This window comes from Vidua macroura, chromosome 11 (genome assembly GCF_024509145.1).
Source record: "Vidua macroura isolate BioBank_ID:100142 chromosome 11, ASM2450914v1, whole genome shotgun sequence".
In the NCBI taxonomy this organism is placed as follows: domain Eukaryota; kingdom Metazoa; phylum Chordata; class Aves; order Passeriformes; family Viduidae; genus Vidua; species Vidua macroura.
Window position 1 is genome coordinate 10,260,174 of NC_071581.1, and position 20,700 is coordinate 10,280,873.

Here is a 20,700-nt window from a genome sequence, read left to right on the forward strand (position 1 = left end):
AGAAGACAAGAAAAGAATCAAGCTTTCTGTGGGATTAGCTCATGAGGATGGATTGGGGCATGGCCATGCCCAGCCCAGCTCAGCTGGACACTGCTGCCCCAGACAGCCCCACATGGAGCAGGGACAGAAATTCCTGCCAGGGACACAGCCTGCACCAGCTCCCTCGGAGGCACCTCAGCCCACATGCTCAGGACATACTTAGGGCCCTCTCTTACTTACCGAGCCCCTGGCGCTCTAGTTGAATGGATGGTATTTTCAGGTGCTTTTAATTCAGTAAGATGTGTTTGTGGGTGCTTTAATTAGCAGATTGACATGAACAGGCATCTACTGCTGGAATTATTCATTAGGAGTTGGGTGCCTAATTTCCTTAGATACTTTTGAAAATCTCACCCCATCATGTTTAATTAAAAATGTCAGATGATATCAATACTCAGATGTGTCTGCTGTTGGTCTCCTGAGAAGATTTCCAAAATCCACTTCTCATTCCATCTGTTCCTGACAGAGGAAGGACTGACTTGGCCCAATCTTGAACCAAAACATCAACAAATAATTTAAGAACACTATAAACTGCAAATGATATTAATCTCCTGAGTAGGCTTCTGGAACCTTACTTGGATCTGCATGTTCCTGAGTAACTTGTAAGCTAAGAAAAAGGAAAGCAGGCTATCTGCAAAAAGTCAAGGACAGCACACTTTTATGTAATCTGCATTAGACAATGCCCAGATTTGCTAAGAAACTACTTATCCCCTACTGGCCCCTACAGAAAGGCCATGAAGCAGGTTCTTTTAAAATCACACACACACAAACAGGCTCACACAAATGCATACAGACCTCCAAGTAATCTCAAAACGTTCACTCTGACAGACATTCTTAGGGACAAGCTCTTTAGCACAGAGGTTTGGTTTAGGTGAGAATTTGGGGGGTAGGATGGAGTTCACTATTTTTTCCCTCACAAGTTCCTATATCCTCCTGTTCATTATTATTTTCCTGGTAAGAAATAATCTCATTCCTCAAATATGACAGATTAGATTTTTTTTATTGTTTTGGGTACTCAGCATCTCCATTTTTCATTAAATTACCCCTAAACTAGCTTTTCCAGATTTGCCAGTTCAGTAGAATCAGAATTCATGGACAAACTCAATCCCCAATGCCCAAGAGTCCCAGCTCTCTATTGGTAAATCTAGGGCAGTTCTGTGGTAAAAAGTCTGATGTGCTGCTACAAGGAATCAAGGTGCCTGAGAGGCTGAGCAACTTCTGATTGTTCTATGTGAATTACTCTACCCTTCCTCCTGTTTTGCTGAGATTTTTTTAGTAGCAAAAGTGATTTGATAAGGTGACAATTTAAAAAAAAAAGAAATCATATTAGATCAGTTCTCACATTGAAGATCTACATTTTATCCCTCAGAAACTTTAAAGTTCAGCTGTACTTACTCTGGGAACAGGGGACGTCTGGGTACCTTTCCTTTGGCCACTGGTCTCGGGTGTCAGGTCTCGGTGGTCTACCTGAATGTGGCTCTCTAGGTCTTCAGCACTTTCAAATTTGACACTACACTCTGGACACCTCAGGCTGCCACATGGCCTCTCGTTCACCTCCTGTGGAGTCAAGCCCGAAGACTGTCCGTTGGTGCTCCTGGTCATGCATCCAGCACACAGGCCATAGGGAAGGCCATTCACATCCAACTTTACCAAGTCCTGCTTATTCCGGAACTCCTTCAAGCACAGCGCACACTTGTAGAGTTTTTGCAAGGCCTGGCCATTAGGCGATGAGGTTGCAGAGTTTCCTGCCAATTTCTGCATATGGAACGTCCCATGAATTTTCAGCTCCAGGGTAGAGGTGACCGTCTGCATGCAGACAACACAGCGAAACCCAGTGAGGGAGTTTCTGAGATCTGGATGCATCTGGCAGTGCTCGATGAATTCCTCCTCACTCTGCAGTGGCATTTTGCAGATCCGACATGTCCCTGTATCCAAACTCTTGCTGTGAGTGACTTTGTGCTCCGTCAGGGTCAGGAGCGATGGGAAGCGTTCCCCGCAGATGGGGCACATGTAGTGCTTAGCTGGGCCTCGATGGGTCTGCATGTGCTCTCTCAGGCCATTTTCTGAGAAAAAGGTCCTTGAACAGATATTACACTTGTGGCTACCTTTGATGAATTCTGCTTTCTTCCTAGAACAGTCATCCTCCCCAGGCCTGATGTTATGATCTCTCAAACGGTGGTTCTGTAAGAGGACCTCCATAGTGTAGGCAGCCCCACAAATGTCACAACCATACATGGGCTCAGAAGCATCCACATCATCCTCACTGGCTTCATGACTGTTGGAAGTATCTGGATTCTTCATTAACATGTTCTGTATATCTGCCCCTTCTGTCTTCTTATTTGTTGGGGTCATGCCATTAGCTGTACCATTCTCAGCGCTAGCATCAAAAACACAATGCTTTTCCCTCAAGTGCTTTTCAAGCAAGATGATGGCATGAAAAGCTTTGCTACAAAACTTGCAGTTGTATTTTTTGCTGTGGGTTGTGATGTGGCACTGCAGTTCTACCTCTGTGCTGAAGGTCTCACCACAGAAGATACATTTGTGAGACTTTGATGGATTGCCCAAGTGACTATGCTTCACATGGATCTGGAGATCCACCTCTTTCCTAAAATCCCAGTTACAGGCTGTGCAACGATACATCTTCTTTTCATTGCTATGCTTGACTGCCAGATGCACTTGGATAGATACCTTGGAATCAAAAACTTCTTGGCAAAGGGTGCAGTGATACAACACAAAAGTATGCATGTCCAACAAATGCTTCTGCAAATCATCCACTGAAGAAAACTGTTTGTCACAGCTCTCACATACATAATGAGTGGAAGTTGTCATGTAATGTACAGTGAGATGTTGCAGAAGAGACTCCTGGGAATCAAAGTCTTCTTTACACTGAGGGCAAGACTGTTTCCTCAACAGCAACTCCAAATGCAACTTTAAATGGGTCTGAAAACTTTCAAAATTTGAGAACTTTAGATCACACTGATTACATGGGTATTCACCATTAGACACTGAGTTTACGCTTGCAGAAAGCCGCTGCCTTTTAGGGGAAGAGACTTCAACATCAGAAGAAACTGGACTCTGCTCTGCTTTTGACTTCTTATTGTGTGCCAGAGGAATGTTCTTGTGGTTTTCTTTAATATGCTTTGTAAGCTTCAGGATGGAGCCAAAAATGGGGGAGTTTGTGCAATAAGGGCATGAATAAACTTCCATAAAAGACTGTGTTGGCTGAATGACAGGGGAATCCAATTTTGAATTTCCTACATTGCAGTGAGTCTGCTGGATGTGCTCAGTCAAGGTAGCTTCAGTCAGAAAGCCCATGGAGCACTGGTTACAGAAGAAAGCATTGTTGCCATCTTGAGGGGTAGCATTTGGGCCGCAGTGAGTAATGCGGATGTGTTCCTGCAAGCTATTGATATCTGCAAACATCTCCGGGCAGTAATTACAATGAAAGGCAGAAATGTTGCTAAACTGCATCATGGGATAGGCATGGTTTTTGTGCACTTTTCTCACGTGTTCATTCAAGTTGTATAGTGTAGGCATGGAATCAAGGCAGATCTGGCACGTGTGGCTTTGCTGAGGTTTGTCTGCATGAATGGTCTTCAGATGGATTTCCAGAACAGCAAGGCTGTTGAAGTCACGCTTCGAGCAGTAGGGGCAGCTGTAAGTAACTTTAGACCAGTTCTGGCCTTCCTCTCTGTCAACAGACCTAGTTTTCTTTTGTCCTCTCAAAGGCTTTAAGGTGGAATCTGGAGTGGAACCTCTTTCCACCGACGCACTGGAGTCCGGCGTTGCGCTGCTCATGGACGCCACACTCCCCAGGACTGGGTCAGGGCTGATGCTGTGGTTGCTGGAATCAGGTTGTCTGTGGCTGTCCAAGTGGCAATAGACTTCCTCCACTGAAGAAAACTGCTCTGGGCACATAGGGCACTTGTGTTTCTTGTTGGCATGGGCTTGATGAATGTGTGAGAGCAGCAAGTTTTCGTCTACAAATACTTCAGGGCAATGAATACACTGCAAATCTGCCTTCTCAGAAAGCTGTGGGTGGCGTGTCATTACGTGCTTCTCCAAATCTTCAGTCTGACTGAACGTCTCTTCACAGTAATCACACATAAAATCATCCTTCTTCACCTCTTTCTCAGTCTTTGCCATATGTTCCTTGTTCTTTTTATGAGCTTGCATGTGACTCTGCAATGAGCTGGTAGATGAAAACCCACGTTTACACACAGTACACTTGAATGGTTTGCTGGAGCTGTGGGTTTTCAGGTGGATTTTGAGGTGGTCGCTGCGGGAGAATGCAGCCTCGCATTCGTGGCAATGGTACTTTTTATCCCCCGTGTGAAGCTTTATGTGGCGATCCCTACTCCTCTTGTGCTTAAAAAGCCGGCTACAGTAGGTGCATTTGAAAGGTAGTTTGTCACTGTGGATCTGCTCGTGCCTTTTAAGGTAGCTCAGGCGAATGAAGGACTTATCACAGAACTGACAGGGATACGGCAGGCCAGTCCCCCCTTCCTCCTCCCCGATGCCAAGATCACACCCATCTCCTATCATCTGAGTGGGTGATGCAACATCTTTGCTGGAGGGAGATGAAGCCACCCAGGAGAGTTGTGGGTCGTCATCACCATCTGTAATGGGAAAGCAGAAAGGAGATTAAAAACAATTCCCAGTGCATCTGTGAAATAAGGACAAAGCTCTCAACAACACTATGGGCTTCTGCTACTACAGCATTAAAAAAAAATCAACTCAAAAAACCCCCAAATAAACCCTCTGAATTTGAAAGGAGGTTTGAGAAAGAGACATAAAAATATATTTGTACACATAATTCACAAATATGCCAACACATAGTGTTAATAAAAAGCGTTTTTCTTTAGCAGGTTTAACACCTGCTCACTGTACTGTAAAGCAATAAACAATGAATAAAGAAAGCGAAACACAATGTGCAGTGAAGCAATACAAACACTTCGGAAAGCTACAGTGTTAAGTGATCACCTGTGAATTTGTGGGTCTGTTAAATGCTACATCAAGATGATTTTAAGTAATGTCTCCATTAAAAAAATCCTTCCATTCTGTCTCAAAACTGTAACAGAATGAAAGGCTGCTCAAAGGCAGAGTTTAACATCTAGGTGGAATAAAAGCATCAGATTTGAGAGAGCTTAAGAAAATCAGAGAAGAGATCTGCACCATTACCATGTTTGTTTGTATAAAAGGTAACGTTGCCCTCTTAGTACAAAATCAAACATTTTTTTAAAGCCCAGGAAAATCACCACTGGAGATCTCAAGACATCACAAAAGAATCAAGTTCAGGATAAACCAAAAGTGGCCCAGCCTCTGTTTTCATAACTATTTCTTATAATCAATATGAAGCTTTGAAAAATATTTTGTAATTCCATATTACCATAAAGAAACACAGCACCAACTCCAGCAGCCCCACAGTCATTTTAGGAAAAATACATAAAATGTTGTCAGCTTTCATTAACAGAATTGTTAGCAAGAAACAGAAGAGAGTAAGTTCAAATATCCTAATTCCAACAAATGCAGAGATGTTGAGCAAAACATAAATGCCACTAGTCTGATAGCAAACTAAACACCACAGAACGAAGCAAAAATAAAGTTCATGTAAATGATGGAAGGCGCTGACCACACAAACATTTGGAGATTCCAAAAAGGTGCCAGTTCTCAAGATACACCGTCCTTATAAAACATTTAATGTTCCTACTTCAGTTTTTACTAAAACAAACCAATAAAAAAAATCCCCGGCTGTGTGTGTAGGCTGCCACACGCACACTCCTCGTGCCTGCCAACTACAGAGTCACCAGGCGGAGAAGGCACAAGTACGGCGAGGAGCTCTCAAAGAAAGGCTCGGCTAATGAGGGGATCACCACCGTACCAGGCAGCTCCTGCAGCACCGTCTGCTCTGGCAAGCACCTGCTCTTTCATCCCAGGTAAAGAAAGAGAGCAGCGACCTTGGAAAAAACTAAACCAAATAAGCACATCCCAAACAACTTTTCCCACACGATGGGGATGTCTATTTTCCAGGTCAGGCGTCTGCTCTCTGCACCGCGTGCTCCCCAGAGAGCTCTGCTCCCTCGTTTAACTAAACCTCCTGCTCCAGAGCGATGCTGGACACCGAGAAGCTGCTTCTTCCTGCTCCCGAAATGCACCTCGACTCTCAGCAAGCATCCGCGCTTCTGAGACGCTCAAGGTCTTTGCGCTCAACTAGCTCCTCCAAATCTGGCGGAGCCCAAGCCTAAAACAAAGACAACGAGCTCCTGATTTTTATGTAAACTTTTCTCAGGCTTCACTCCCCCGACCATGAACGGCTCTCTCTCTCTGCAGCTGCAACAAAGCCTCATGTTCCCAATTTAAGCCACCTCCGCCGCCCACCCCGCTGCCAGCACAGCTTTGCGGAGCCCCCGGGGAGCCCCCAGCCCCCGCCATCCCCCAGCTTTGCCGCCAGCCGTATCCGGGGCTCCGTCCCCGCGGACCTGCGGCCACGGGCCGTCGGAGGGAAGAGGCAGCCGGCTGCCAGCGCCCGGATTAGGGGCCCCGGGGAGGTGCCGGTAGCTCAGGGCTGCCTAATTCCCTCCTCTCACCAGCTGGGCTCCTCCAGGGGCAAGGAGACAAAGGGGAGCACGAGGGGGATGCTGGGCCTGAACTAGGGCAGCACATGTTGCGTTTGTGCCGCTGCTGCTGTCTAAGGAGAGGGGGAGAGAGGAGAAAAACAACAGGAGAAAAAGCACCCCACCATTTGCTAGTTACTGCTCGGGCTTACTGGCTGTAATTATAATGATTTTATATGTCTCTCTGCAGAAATGTTTGTAAAAACACGTGCATTTGAAATATCCCCCCTCTCGCAGTCAGGCTGCTCGTGCCTTGTGCGGAGCGGCGGCACACACAGGAAGGGCTGCGCCGAGAGAAGCCCGAGCTCTCCAAACGCCTCCACCGAATAAAGCTCCATTGTTCGGCTCGGAAACCTGAGATGCCATGGGCCAAATCCAGTGGTAACACAGCCTGGGCCAACTGCTTTAACTTCCTTACATTCATATGCACGTATGCCAACCATTACATTGGCCCACCACACAAACTGAACAAATCTCTAGAAAGTCTCTTTTTCCCCTGAAATGAACAGATCTACCTCAAAACACAGTCTAACATTCAAATAGAGCCAGTTCCCCTCCAGCTGCTGCTCTTCAAACACATTGGGCTATTCAGAAAACAAAATCAAAGAAAGCTGGTATTAGTATTACTTTGTGAATGAAGCACAAAGCTTTTGCTAATATAATTTGGATTTTAAAAAAATAACATTTCTCAGGTTGGAAAGCTGGATTTGTTATAAAATTGAAGTGTTTACAAAGATCACAAAGATTATCTCCTTTTGTTAGCTTTAGTTGGACCTTTTACCAATTTTCATGTTTAATTTCTAGATTCTTTTTATTCCAGCATTTTCTCATATTTTTACAGTTTTAAAAGAATTTTAGAAGAAACTTTAAGCATCAGAAACAACCTACCTGGATTTCTTACTAACAAGATACTAAATTACTGAACATCTAAACTGAAGAAATTAGGGAAAACTCATTATCATTAATCTCTTTATGGAATGAATGAATGAATAATAGCCCTGCTAATTTTAACTTGCCATATTAAATTGAAGAAAAGACCTATAATGAACTGAGGAGAAAATTCTAAGGTATTTTACCACAGTAATATTTTAGTGGGAAGATATATTTTAGATGTAGTATGACATGTCTGGCAAAGATGGTTAGAATAATAATTCTACATTAATGCAATCAAAGGAATGTAGCAGAATGAGAAAAATCACTCTCAAAAAGGAGATTAAAGTCATTAAAATGGCTAATCCTGCAAAGTGGGACTGTTCTAAAATAGAGAATCACATGGCTGGTGCAAGGCTTTTGTCATTTGCGCATAAGAGAATCAAAACAAGTATTAAAAGGGTAAGAAAATTCAATAAAAAGTTTAATTAGGAAAAAAAGAGCATTAAGGAAGCTTCAGGATGTCAGTAGTCCTCAGGATATATGTGCAGGTCATGAAGCTTAAAGGGCCATTCTTGATAATCAATCTCAAACTGGTACAGTAATTTAGCAACTTAATGTTCAGCACGTTTACAGGACTGCAAGCATTTATCATCATCAGTGAGGAGCTAATTCCAGCCTCAATGCATTCAATAAGTGTATTTTTCCTTCTAAGAAGAACAATTTGGCCAAAATGTAGTATAAATCATACTTCGTTCTCTATTTATCTCCAGATAACACAAGCCAAGTTCAGAGACATATTCATGAAGCTAAAACAATAAAATGAAGCCTTAAAAAGATGTGATCTCTCTTAGAAGGGAGACAAATGGCTCATCACAGATTGCCAGGAGTAAGCAGCACTGCCATCTCAGCATACACTGCTGACATTGATATATTTATTATTCCAGAGTTATTTTGCTAATAGAAATATAATCAATCAGACACAATTTCACAGTTCCTGCAAACACCTTCACATCTCCCTACCTGTTTCCAGGTAGCTGGAAACAGTTTGCTTCTGCTGAACTTTGAGCAGAGCTTCATTTTCTTGCTCAGCTCCCCAGTCACCCAGCCCTGGGGGCCACATTCCTGGGCAGGAACTGCACAAACCCAGGCTACCCCCAGCTGGTTCCTTTTCCTTTCAAGAACAAAACACATGCACAGAGATCACATTTGCTGGCCTGGACCTGAACTTCATCTTTGCCTAAAGCTCTTGTTCACCAGCAGAGTATCATCAGGTTCCCCTCCACTGAGAAATCTCCCTGCTCTGCCTCCCCTCCGTGTGGGGAGCTCAGGTGGCTCTTCCACAGGGCCTCTGTGCATCCCTGCACACCACGGATGTGCCTGGAGGGCACGCTGCAATGTGGCCTGTGCACTACAGCAGGCCAGCTCCTTCCAGTGCCACCAGCACAGACTGAGCACCACAGGGCTCAGGAGAGCCTGCACAACCAGCCCCAGGCATCAGAAAAATCCAGGGTCTGGCCAAAGGAACAACTTTAAGACTCCCTTCCTGAGCCCAGAAGGCATCTTCATACGGGACAATAAACCAAGGAGGTCAGATTTAGAATGTGATCATATTCTATCAGGTTTATTCCTCTAGCACAGAGCTAGTACACAGGAGAAATAACTTAAATTAACAAATACAAAACCCCGAAATTGATTATTGAAGGAAGGATTGCTATTTAAGCTCAGACTTCTGATTCTCTCTGAGTCCCTCCATGATACACAACTTAAAGATGGTCAAAGCATTGAAAATTATTTAAGCTGTTGAAAGTTGATGGAATTCTAGCACCCAAACCAGTAACTTTTGAAAACAAGCTTGGCATCATAAGCCACGCTTCTGAACTGTGCTTCAGTTCCTCATCTCCATAATAGCAAAAAGCCATCTGCTTCTCAAGGGCAAATTGTAGGGCTTACTTCTGTATCGCTGTGAAAACCCTGAGACATCCTCAGATGGAAAGTCCAATAGAAATGCTATCAATTTCAATAATTATTATTATTATTATTATTGCAGATGCTTAACTATGAGAATAAAACACAGAGATTGAGGACTGACAAATCCTCAGTACTGGTTACAGCAAATTTTGCAGCGCTGCACTATGTATTAAAGCCAAGGATAGATCATTACAGTGGATTATAGTAAGAACCTCACATAGCATACGCTGCTCATTTACACTGCAGTGCTGGTGTGAAATAATGCAAATCAAGTTTACATAGCAAATGTTTTAAGTTCAACATTTTCAGTGCACTGTGACAGCTTTTTGCTTAATTATTTTGTTGGAGTGTTTAGTCCCATTTTCCTGCACATTTCCTTCAGAGTTATAAGAAATAATTAGAAGTACCAATAATATTCCAAACTCAATTTTTTTATGCATTTATCAACTTCAATGAACATTTCTGTTTGTTGTGTCATAGAAGGCAATAGTGGACTATGACCCACCAGCCCTTGTGGCAATGAAAGCCCTTCTACACTGACACTGCATCTAGCTCTGAATGGCACTGTCACTGCTGGGCTGTGACTGACATCCAGCACTACTCAATCACTTCACTAAACAAGAGAAGAAGGATTTCTGCAACTTACTTATAATTATTCTTCAAAAAATATCATGCAATTGTCCCCCAGAACTGCCTAATCCACCCTTAGCCAAGGCAGGGAGGAAGGCCAGGGAAGTTCACACTGCTCTGAAGAACTCTACACATAGCTTCACACTTCAGTGACATCGGCTTCTTCACCAAACAGGTCAGAGTTCTGTATTTTAAGGCACTTTGCTATACACACACACACATATATATGTATGTATGTATGTATGTATGTATATGTATAAAATGTTCAAAGCAAACATGAAATTGGATAAAAGTCTAAGAGGTGCTAATGTAAGTGGCACCACAGGCAGTGCTTTCATTATTATCTCTGACTTGAGAAAAATTCAGTTATACCTAATCCCATGCTTATGAGGTAAGCATTTTTGTTGGACTAAATTACCAAAGGTTAGTGACTCTTTTCCCACTTTCTCAGCTTTGTACTGCAATTCATTTTATCGTGACTTTTTAAAAAAACAAGGAAGACGTCTGGCTCAATGGAAAGTATATATAATCTGATTTTCCTTCTCATGCAGAGAGTAACTTTGTATTTAGAATACAAAATCAGCACAAGATGTAGTGCAGAATTTCAAACACTAAAGTTTCTGGGATGTCTGCCACAGATAAACTGTTACACATAGACAGTTTAAACCTTGCTGTCTTTGTTTAAACCTTTTTGTAGTGATCAAAGATACATCTAATTAGTCTTTTTTATACTGCAAGTTAAAAGTATACACAAAGATGTCTATTGAAGCTTAGCTGATATACAGAAACCTGTTAAGGCAGAATAATGCATGCCTGAGCCCTTGTCTCCCATTAGCAGAGATATCAAGGCTCAGTAATGACCATCGATAGGGTGATCCATAATTCTGAGCAGATGATAAAATAAGTTATTTTTACCATTATTTTTCCTTATGTCAAACAGTCTGTATTTTACTGGTAACAAAAAATTAACATATCATTAAGTAAGTTTTTTCATGCTTCGATAAATGGCATAATAGGGCTGGAGGAGAAAGTTTTATGTTAGATCTAGGAATAAACTAAATGCTTTCAGAGTTGAATCACTGTTTTTCTTTACTCCCTTTGGAAAAGCAGCAGATACTATATTCTGCTGTGCATCATGGACTTGGGACTGAAAACAGCTGCACTCTAATTACATGTAAAGTGTACCAAAACATTCCTTTTATCACAGACTGTAAATCTGTTAGCATCTGTCTCTCCTTTGTTTCTTCCACAAGATACAAGCTTGTTTCTACATTTTTCTCACCTGTAGCGGTAATTAAAATTCATTATAAATGAAAGGAGTGAACACTAAAACAAGTTCCTCTGTGTACAGTTCTAAACTCAAATTAGAAACAGCTGTTTGCTAATTCATGCAGTGATGTTTTGTCGTGCTCTGTGAATCAATAATAACTCACCCTATTCCTACCAAAATGTTAGGATTATATATATATATTTTGCTTAGCAATTTGCTCCTCAGAAATATTCAAATGCACTTTCAGTCTTTTTTAAATGAGATTAGAAGATGATACCTACAAAATCATCAATGAAATAACAGGAAGATCTTAATAGCTTGCTGCTTCTGCTTACCCTGCTAGAGGGTCCTGTGTCATTCTTGCCTGCTTTGATGCCTACAGAGCATTTAGCAAAAGGGCACGTTGTAAGACAGATGTAAAAGAACAAAACTGTATATGGAGTCATGTAAACACATCACGGATGCAACAGTCACATTGAGAGAATATTACAGAATTAGGGTTTCAGCTACGACATCTACAACTTTCAAACATTAGGAATGACAAAACCCTCAGGAAAAGAATCCTAGTAGAATAATTATTACTTATAATAATTAGTTGTAAAATTAGTTATAATAAATGGCAATACTTATGCTAATTGTTAGCAATATTTCTACATATTATGTTAGCCAGAGCACAAACTTCATATGACCCCATTGGCCTTACACAATTATATTCTGCACTTCTGGCTACTTGATGTCAACATTTATCATGATTTCAACACTTGATTATGCAAAACAAAGAGACAACACACAGCAGTTAAGAGCTTTCTTTTCTGTCTAAGCATAGGGATGCAAGCAGGGTTGCTGCAGTGATCTGAGCAGCCCTCACAGCAGCTTTGCAGAGCCTGCCCTCATCACAGCACGAGTGGGGCCAGCCCTGGGCCCTGCACTGCCCCTTGCAGAGCCAAAGATCCAGCCCAGAGCAGTGGAAGGACATCAGCCTCTGTGCAGGTCTCTGCAATACATGCATTACTTCATGCATTTTCTCATCTCTAGAGATGTTTTCCCTTCCTTGTGTTTTGCTGCTGTTAGCAGGGAGGGTGTTCCCACACAGCACACACCTGAGACCGAGACTGAGCTGCTCGTGGAAATGTGGCCAGTGGGACAGCCTTTCTGGTGGGATGAAATGCATGAGATTAATTTCCTAGATTTATGATTTCCTCCCTCCCATTTGATCAAGCAGCTCTCAAATACAGCAGGCACCTGTTCTCAGGCTGTTTTGCTGAGTACCCTCAGGCACGTGCAGTCACACAGACTCAGCTCAAGCTCTTGCCCACAGTTCATAGCCATAGCACCAGAAACACAGATTAGCTGCTGTTTGGAGAAACTCACTGAATGCAGAAGCTCAAAGTAAAGAGAGATAGACTTTTCTCCACTAATGGACTAGATTGGTGTGATTTAATTTAATCTTTTATTGTGCTTGTTTTCACAATTTTACATTGTACTTTCAAGTGAAGTCATCAATTACAATCCATTTAGCTCATTCATAAAATTCATTTAAGGGTCATATCCTGCACAGTGAGCAGCGAGTCCTGGAAGTCAGCACTGACAAGGACAAACAGCATTTTCTTTCCCACAGGATATTCAGCTTGTGCAGAATCAAGTCAGAGCTCATTTTGATGGTGTGGGCAGCAATCTGGAGAAGCAAGTGCTTTTAAAACTGGGGCAGTGGCAAACTAGGACAAAGACAGCTTTGCCAAGAGTTCTCTGATAATCTGCTGTCACTACTAAGACAAATGGCTATCTGCTTCTGTGCTGGTAGAGAATATTAGAGTGGCCTTTCCATTTCTGCAGAGCTGTCATGAATCAGCTGTGAGCCAAAAGAACCACTAGAAGTGAGAAAATGGACCAGACATCAAAAATGCTCTGTGCCCTCTGGTTGGGGTCACCAGAAGTGATTGCATTGCTAGGATGGCTTTCTGTGATGTGATCTTCAACTGATATTATGTGGTGACCTGACCCGTAAGAAAATGGGCTTGCAGTCCCTGTCTCTAACAGATTATAAGTACTTTCCAGAGAACAGAATTTGGCTTCCAAATTAGTATTTTCCATCAGTGCTCAGTAGAAGACAATTGCCATGTTCCAAACCTGAGAAAAACCTTATGTTTCATACCTCTGCCCTGCACAGAACTTTACTGCCAAGCTTTCTGGCCTGAGGAACTTAAAGCTGGTCATATTATTAGAGCAAGTTGCCAGCTTGTTAAGTTAAAAAGAAGGAGGTTGTTCCAGACTCTCATTTTGATCTAGGTGGGAAAAATGTGACACACTTACAATCTCAATGGGTTGATGTTCATGATGAATAGACTTAATGCTGAAAAACACATGTTGGCTGAAATTACTCAGCAATAAACAAACAGTAAAACCCAACAACATCCAGATTTTATACTGCCTTCAAAGAAGAAGGGAAGAAAAGTAAATTACATGTGACAAACAGTATCAGGTAACCTGTTTTATAGCTATGCACACACATTATTGTTCTGACTTCCAAATGTGCTTTGTATTCACAGCAATCCCATTGAATTCAATAGGAACAGCAGTTACTCAACACTCCTCAAAATTCAAGTGACACAAATATGAAATATAGCCAGTTCTACTAGAGATATTTTCAGAAAGGTGCATGTATTCCCTGTCCATTTAGTGAATTCAGAATAAGGTTTCATGCAAACACAATGAACGGAAATGAAGCTGCACTTGCAAATATCACAACTTCCACAGACTGGTGAGTGCAGCCCCTCAAGGCCTCCATCTGCCTTTGGAGGGGCTTGTGTGCCCCAGTGACCTCAGTGGGTATCTTTGGAGCTGAAGAAGCTGCCAGCTCCATCTGACCCAAGACTGGAAATGGGGTTTGTTCCTGCTGAGAAAATCTCCCATTCCTCAGGGATGGTGTACATTAGGGCAAAGTACAATTAGTTAAGACTCTGGGTTTGTTAGCAAACAATTTTTAAGAAATTAATTAATTTAAAATTTAAAAAGAACACCCACAAATGTAATAGCACACTGGTGAATATGAAGCACATTCCTGATTATCATAAACATTGGTCATGAATCTGCACAATGTTTGTAACTGGCCTGAGGGAAACTGCGTGAAACAGAGGTAGGAAGGAAGTTCTCCACTTATCAATACCTGACAGAAATAACTGAAAGGTTTAAAAAGAAAATAACTATAGGTTTTTTACTATGCAAGATGAAAGTCAAACAGCATGGCTTGCCTAGGAGAGACATGTATTCTGCGCTGTATGGTAATGCTACTTCTTTTTTCCTAACAGTACCCACCATTTTAAACAAGAAGAGACTTTTAAAACGAGCAAGCAAACAGACACATTTGCCACCTAGTAAGACTGCTCTCGGTACACCAGTGTTTCCCTACAACAAATGTGCTGCATGAGAGGCCTTTCAAGTTTAACCGTCAGTGACCCGGCATCTGTGATCTGAGGACTTGCACCGCACCGCACAACAAAACCATCCGCCGAAAGCTGCTCTCTTCTTCCAACACATCTCTGCCCTTTGGACTGAAGGGCCCGATGACAAATCGTGCGGCTGCGCTCTCAGGCGTTCAAAAGAAGAGCTGTGGCAACAGGCAAGGTCTCTTTTCCTCGAGCTCCCAACTCCATTGGTATAGCTCAAGGAGGGATCCCATGCCCAATATTGCTGAGACCCCATTCAGGCTGCAAGGGTTAACCCCCTGGTGCCCACTGCAAGCACCTCCATGTCGCAGAGCACTGGACATCCCTCTCCTGTGGGTACCCAGCACTGAGAGCAGCCCAGGCTGTGCCCCATCTCCTACACCACAAGTTTGAGAGAGACTTTTTGAATCTCTAAATTCTTTAGAGGCTTCTCAGGTTGTCAGTCAGCAGCGACCACGCTTCGGAGAAAGCCTCCCGTAGGGAGGATGCTCATCAGTGCAGGCAGGCAGGAGGGGGGAGCGCAGCTGGGGAGCCAGAGCGAATCCAAGCAGGAGACAACAGACCCTCCAGCCCTGCTGCCCTCCTGCCAGGAGCCACGCAGAGCCTGGCAGGAACCTTCCCTCCATCCCTGCTGTGCTCCCAGCCCCAGCTGCAAGCACCACACTGCCCACGGACCGGAACAGGGGCACTTTCCTCAAAGTCCCCTGCGACAGAGACACCTCCCTCCTGAATTGTTTTACAGTCTTAGGTGCTCATTTTCTCTATTCAGATGGCTCTAGTTTAAGTAGCAATGCAGGTTTTCTTCTGACCACACATGTGGTTGGTTTTTTGCCTCCCACAAAATGTGAATTGTATGATTTATTCTAGTTAGTAACTGTCTCTGTGCCTTGGCCACAGATACATGAGAGAGTGAATTTATAACGAGGAAAGGTGCAGGGCACAATTATTTGTTTAAATGGGGTTAAAATTAGGGTTGGAGTGTACACTGAATCATCTCAATTTATCCCTGAAGAGAAGGAGGGACAGCAAATGTCTTGGCACTTGCAAACAAATATCTGTTTCCCCAACAACTCACTAACAGCACTCCTTCCATTTGAGAGCAGCCTCACACAGACATTGGCACTGATATCAGAGAATTAAATGAAATAAAGGGAAAAGCTATAGTCAATAACTTTCTCTCTAACTTCACCTACATGATGAGGACTGGTTATACTTACAAAAAAGAATCTGGGAATGTTAATAGACTAAACAACTCAGTGAAAGGAATGAGGAGACTGTAGGGAGAGATTGAATTTACCCTCCAAAAGTACATCTTGATACTAAAGGTACAGCAAGGCTTTTTACAGAAAGGTACAGGCTTTCTACAGAAGAGTTCCCTAAATTAAACATGGGTGTAAGGTGGAGGTGGATGTTTAGGGTAGAGGCACAGGAAAAATGGTCAAAAAATCAAAACAGAAAAAGCAAAAGACTCTATAAAAAATAAACAACTAAGATCTCTCTGGGAAATCAGGCATCAGAGGTTTAAAAGACACACTTGTACCTCCAAAACCAGATGTGTTAAAAAAACATCTCCAGTCAATTAATGGCTGACAACACACACACCTCCATCATGGAAATGAAAAACTATTGTTTTCATAAACAACACAAAGAGTTTTAAAGCTCCAACCAGATTCATTTGCAAAAAGCCTACTCTCCTAAATATATCTGAATAATGAAAACCCCTCGCCACCCTCTGTGATCTGTTGAGTTTTGCCCTTCCCAGACCCACAGCCAAAGCTCCCCGCCCAGACAGGAGCACAGACTGGGCAACTCTGGCGTCTCCCACAGGAGAGTGAGAGAGCAAGGTTCCCCAGATATAATTCACATATTATTTGCATGTTTTGTCAAGGCTTTTCTGAAATTTACTTTAGTTTTTGTAAATAAGGCAAAAATTTTCACGACAGAAGAGTTTTCTGACCATAAATAAACTGTGCTGCTGTCTAAAATAAGTTCTTTAGCCCATCTCACCCTTTCCAAAACAAAATTGGACAAATAAATGAAAACCCTGTAACTGCTTCCTCATACCTGGGAGCTGATTTTAAAGACACATACGACCTTTTTTTGTTTGTTTGGTTTGGGGTAACAATTTTCCCATTATTTAGGGTTATCATACCTTGCATCTTTGGATTTTCTATGAACATAACCATAGTTCAGGGCCTCCTGGCTACCTGACATCAGGAAGGCTGCAACATCATGTCTACCCTGAAGTCACTGTACACAGGCTTAAGAAGGAGTTCATTTTAATTCAGTTCTTTGGCTGGAATTGAGATACTGGATTTGATCCGATTTTTTTCTTACTGTGTTGCTTTGTATCAAAACACCCATTTTCCAGTGGGTGGTGCCTAACAAAACAGAAGCAGAGGTGTGAGCATGTAGGAAACAGCCATTATTAAATGCACAGAAACACACCATGTCAACACATACCTGCTGCCCAATATGTACAAAAGCTTTAAAAAAGGACAACTGAGTCATTATTTTAGAGTTTATCTATATTTTCCATTTTAAAATATTTTACTATCTATATAGAGCCATTAGAGAAAGTTCCATTGCAAACACTGAAAATCAGACACCTCCTAACCATCCTACACAAATTCATCAGAATTTTTGTGCAAAGTGTTATCAGGTAACAATATTTACCATGTACAGTAATTATGAAAAACTCTGAGATTGTGCAATTATGTATTTTAATTACACGATCTGATTAGGTTTTTTAATCACATCATAAAAAGAAAGGAAATTCACCGAGGTTGTCAGAAAGTTAATAAAAATAAGGTAATTCACTGCAAAGGCTCACCATGGTGCCTTTCTAACTACTTCCTTGCTACACCCCACTGTGCCTAGGTATTGGAGGTCAACTATAAGTATTAATTTCCTTACTTTTATTAACTTTGGTGACAAACATTTGTACTCTTTTGGCACGGTGTTTTTTGTTTCATTTAGCTGGATGACATTTTAAGACATATGGACTCCTCAAAACCAAGAAGCTGGGTGTCCTGAAACCCATCAAGACACTCAGCCTTGTCCTGCTCTGTCTTCAGCCCCCTTGGAGGGACACTAAGGGAAGCCACTGCGTACTCACACTGAGCTGTGAGCCTCACCACCAGCCTGCAAAACCCACTGAAGTTTAGCAGTGTCACAGAATAAATACATCAGCAAAGCTGGCTGCTCACATCAGGGCCACGAGGCACTGGGCAGCTGCACAGAGGACTCAGCAGCAGTGAGACATGCAGCTGCTGCAGGAGCCAGAGGCCAGGCCAGCCAGGTACCTGCCCTGGGCAGCAGGAATCACCCAGAATCCAGCTGTGGAACACAAGCAACCCCTCAGAACCATCCTGCTCGCAGTGCAAAGCGGGGCATGAGGAGAGAGGGGGCTGGGGGGTGAGAGGTGCCAGAGGTGAGTCACCTTCTCCTGCTCCTGAGGCAGGACAGAGCACATCTGGTTCACCTCTGGAAAACTTTTTTTTTTTTTTTTTTTAGCTTTGGATACAGTTCTGCTCTAAGGAAACATTTTGCTTATATCCAAACTGGGAGTCTATAATGTAATACTTGGCTATGGGATTCAGCAGCTCTGTTTTACTCATTTTTGGTTTGTCCTCTCCTCCTGCCAGCCCTTCTTTATTTTTCTCCTTTCTCTTTTTACCTTTCCACCCCCTCTCCTGTGATTCTCTGGGGAGAACAAATCACTTTGGGAGGTTTAATGGACTGACAAGAGCAGAAATTTAATCGGGGTGTGCAAGCACAGGCCAGGCACATCAGAAGCAAGCGCAGTGCAATCCATTTGGGCTGCCCCACCTGTGACCCCGGCCGGGCCAGGCACCCCCTCTCTGCAGGGGCCATACAGGGAGAGAGGGGCCCTTCCTGCTCACATGGGACCTTGGTGGTGCCTGCTTCAGGAGGAGAGGGCTGCCAGATGCTGACAAGCCAAAAGCAGTTATTTCAGGAGACTTTTTTTAATATAGAAACAGCTGACACAAAATGCATCTCACTGGGGAGGGAAACCATGCTCCCAGAGGTAAAAGACCACTAAAAAGCCTTTTTTTTTTCCAAGAGAAATCTAAAACAGTTTGGGACCAGATATCACTTAGGTTTTTCATTGCCATTTTAGGAGACTTGCAGAGTGCCCTTCTAATCCTACCCCATCCATGGAGAATATTAAGGGGCAGATGTGGGTGGATTAGGAGATGGTACAAAGCATTTCAGAAAGTAAGTACAACCTCAAAGAAAACCTGTCTCAGGCAAAACAGCCACTGGTGGGAGAGCTGCCTGAGCCTCCCTGCAGCCCCCTTTGCTGTGAAAGGTCTCCCCACACCACGTGCACAGCCCTGGGCTGACAGGGGCACGCACTCAGCTGCTGCCTTAAAAAGGCAGTGAAAAGGGAAGGGCACAAAATTATTTAAACAAGCTTTTATACAGAAAATGGAAAATGTTGTGTGCAACAACATGACTCCTTTTCCTCTGTACACCGTTTGCTGTTACAGATTACATTTGCAAAGTATAGCTTTCAATATAACATAGCCAAAAGCAACCTAACAGCATAATTTTCTTCCTGGGTACTTTATTTTTGAATTCTTTGAAACAGAGATTTGGAAAAAATAAGAAAACAAAGAAGCCCCTTCTTCTCACATGCATGCAAACCTGGGTAAACTTACAAGAGACCATCTTTTGAACAACCAGTGTGATTTACTCTTGCTTGTGGTGCCTGTGCTGGCTACTGCCAGTAAATCCTAATGGTACACAGCGAGTGATACCAGACACTCTGCACACTCACTACTACAAAGACTTTGCTCAGCTGAAAAGCATGTGTAGTATTTCTCTATCACCATTGCCTGCATTTTCAGTTGTTCACTTTTAGGCACCTTGAATACCTGACACAGCTACAGCAGATTCGTGGCATTTATTTAAAGCTTGCTGTTCTGTGCAACTGGGTGGCATAACAAGGACTAGGGAACCAGAGCTTTAAAATACATTTCCTGGCTGATCATGCAGATTAAGAGAGCTACAAAAGATAAAATATTAAGGACAAATATCAGTCATATCCAAAAACCAGAAGTATTTTCTAGCAGGATCATAACCAACCAATACCCTGAGATATCCAAAGGGAAGAATCTCTATCCTTACACTCGTCCTCATCATTTGAACCTGCACTGTGCTCTTTAATAATAATCTCAAAATTATCCAAATACTTTCCAGGATCTTATTCTATGACAGGTTATATTCTAATAAAAATCAGTCTTTTCAAAAGTTACCACATATTACTGGCTTTTTTCATTCCCTTCCACTTCATTTTTCATCTTGTTTCTCTCTGCCATTTCTCCATCTAATCCCAAAGCCAGATTATTACACTGCAAATGTGGGGCAGGTCCAGATACCCAAGGGGAGATCCAAGATCTTCCCTCCTGAGGAAACTTCATAGTGAACTCAATGACTATCTGTGATGTTTGCTGGTACTAGGGAATAATATTTCCCTTGGGCACTTTCTGGATAGAGTCTACCACCTGGGTTAAGTCATTATTACAATCAAGCAGAAAAAAAAAGGGAGGGAGAGTAGAGATGAAAAAACACTACAGCAAGCATCATTACAGCTCATCAAAAGTGCATTAGAAAACACCTGATAATATACTCTGAACATTAATGATCCTTACAATATACCATATTAATGCAGATGTTATCTGACTTCTCAGAAACAATTTTTTCCATTCACACACTTCCTTAAAATTGGTGTTGGAAAAAAACATCTCTAGAATCTATTAGTTGCCAGCATTTTTTTCTGTCTCCAGAAACAAACAAATAAAATAACACCTCTGTACCTGTATGTGCTGCAGATCAC

General features: G+C 42.5%; 1 protein-coding gene across 3 annotated transcripts in view; it reads right to left on the reverse strand.

The window, feature by feature from the left end:
• The window catches only part of ZNF423 (zinc finger protein 423), a 225,979-nt gene that overhangs the window by 92,594 nt on the left and 112,685 nt on the right, over positions 1-20,700 (reverse strand). For all 3 annotated transcript variants that reach the window (XM_053987539.1, XM_053987538.1, XM_053987540.1), the window contains one exon: positions 1,432-4,655. In XM_053987539.1, the coding sequence (XP_053843514.1) occupies positions 1,432-4,655 (3,224 nt within the window). The remainder of the gene's footprint in view (positions 1-1,431; positions 4,656-20,700) is intronic.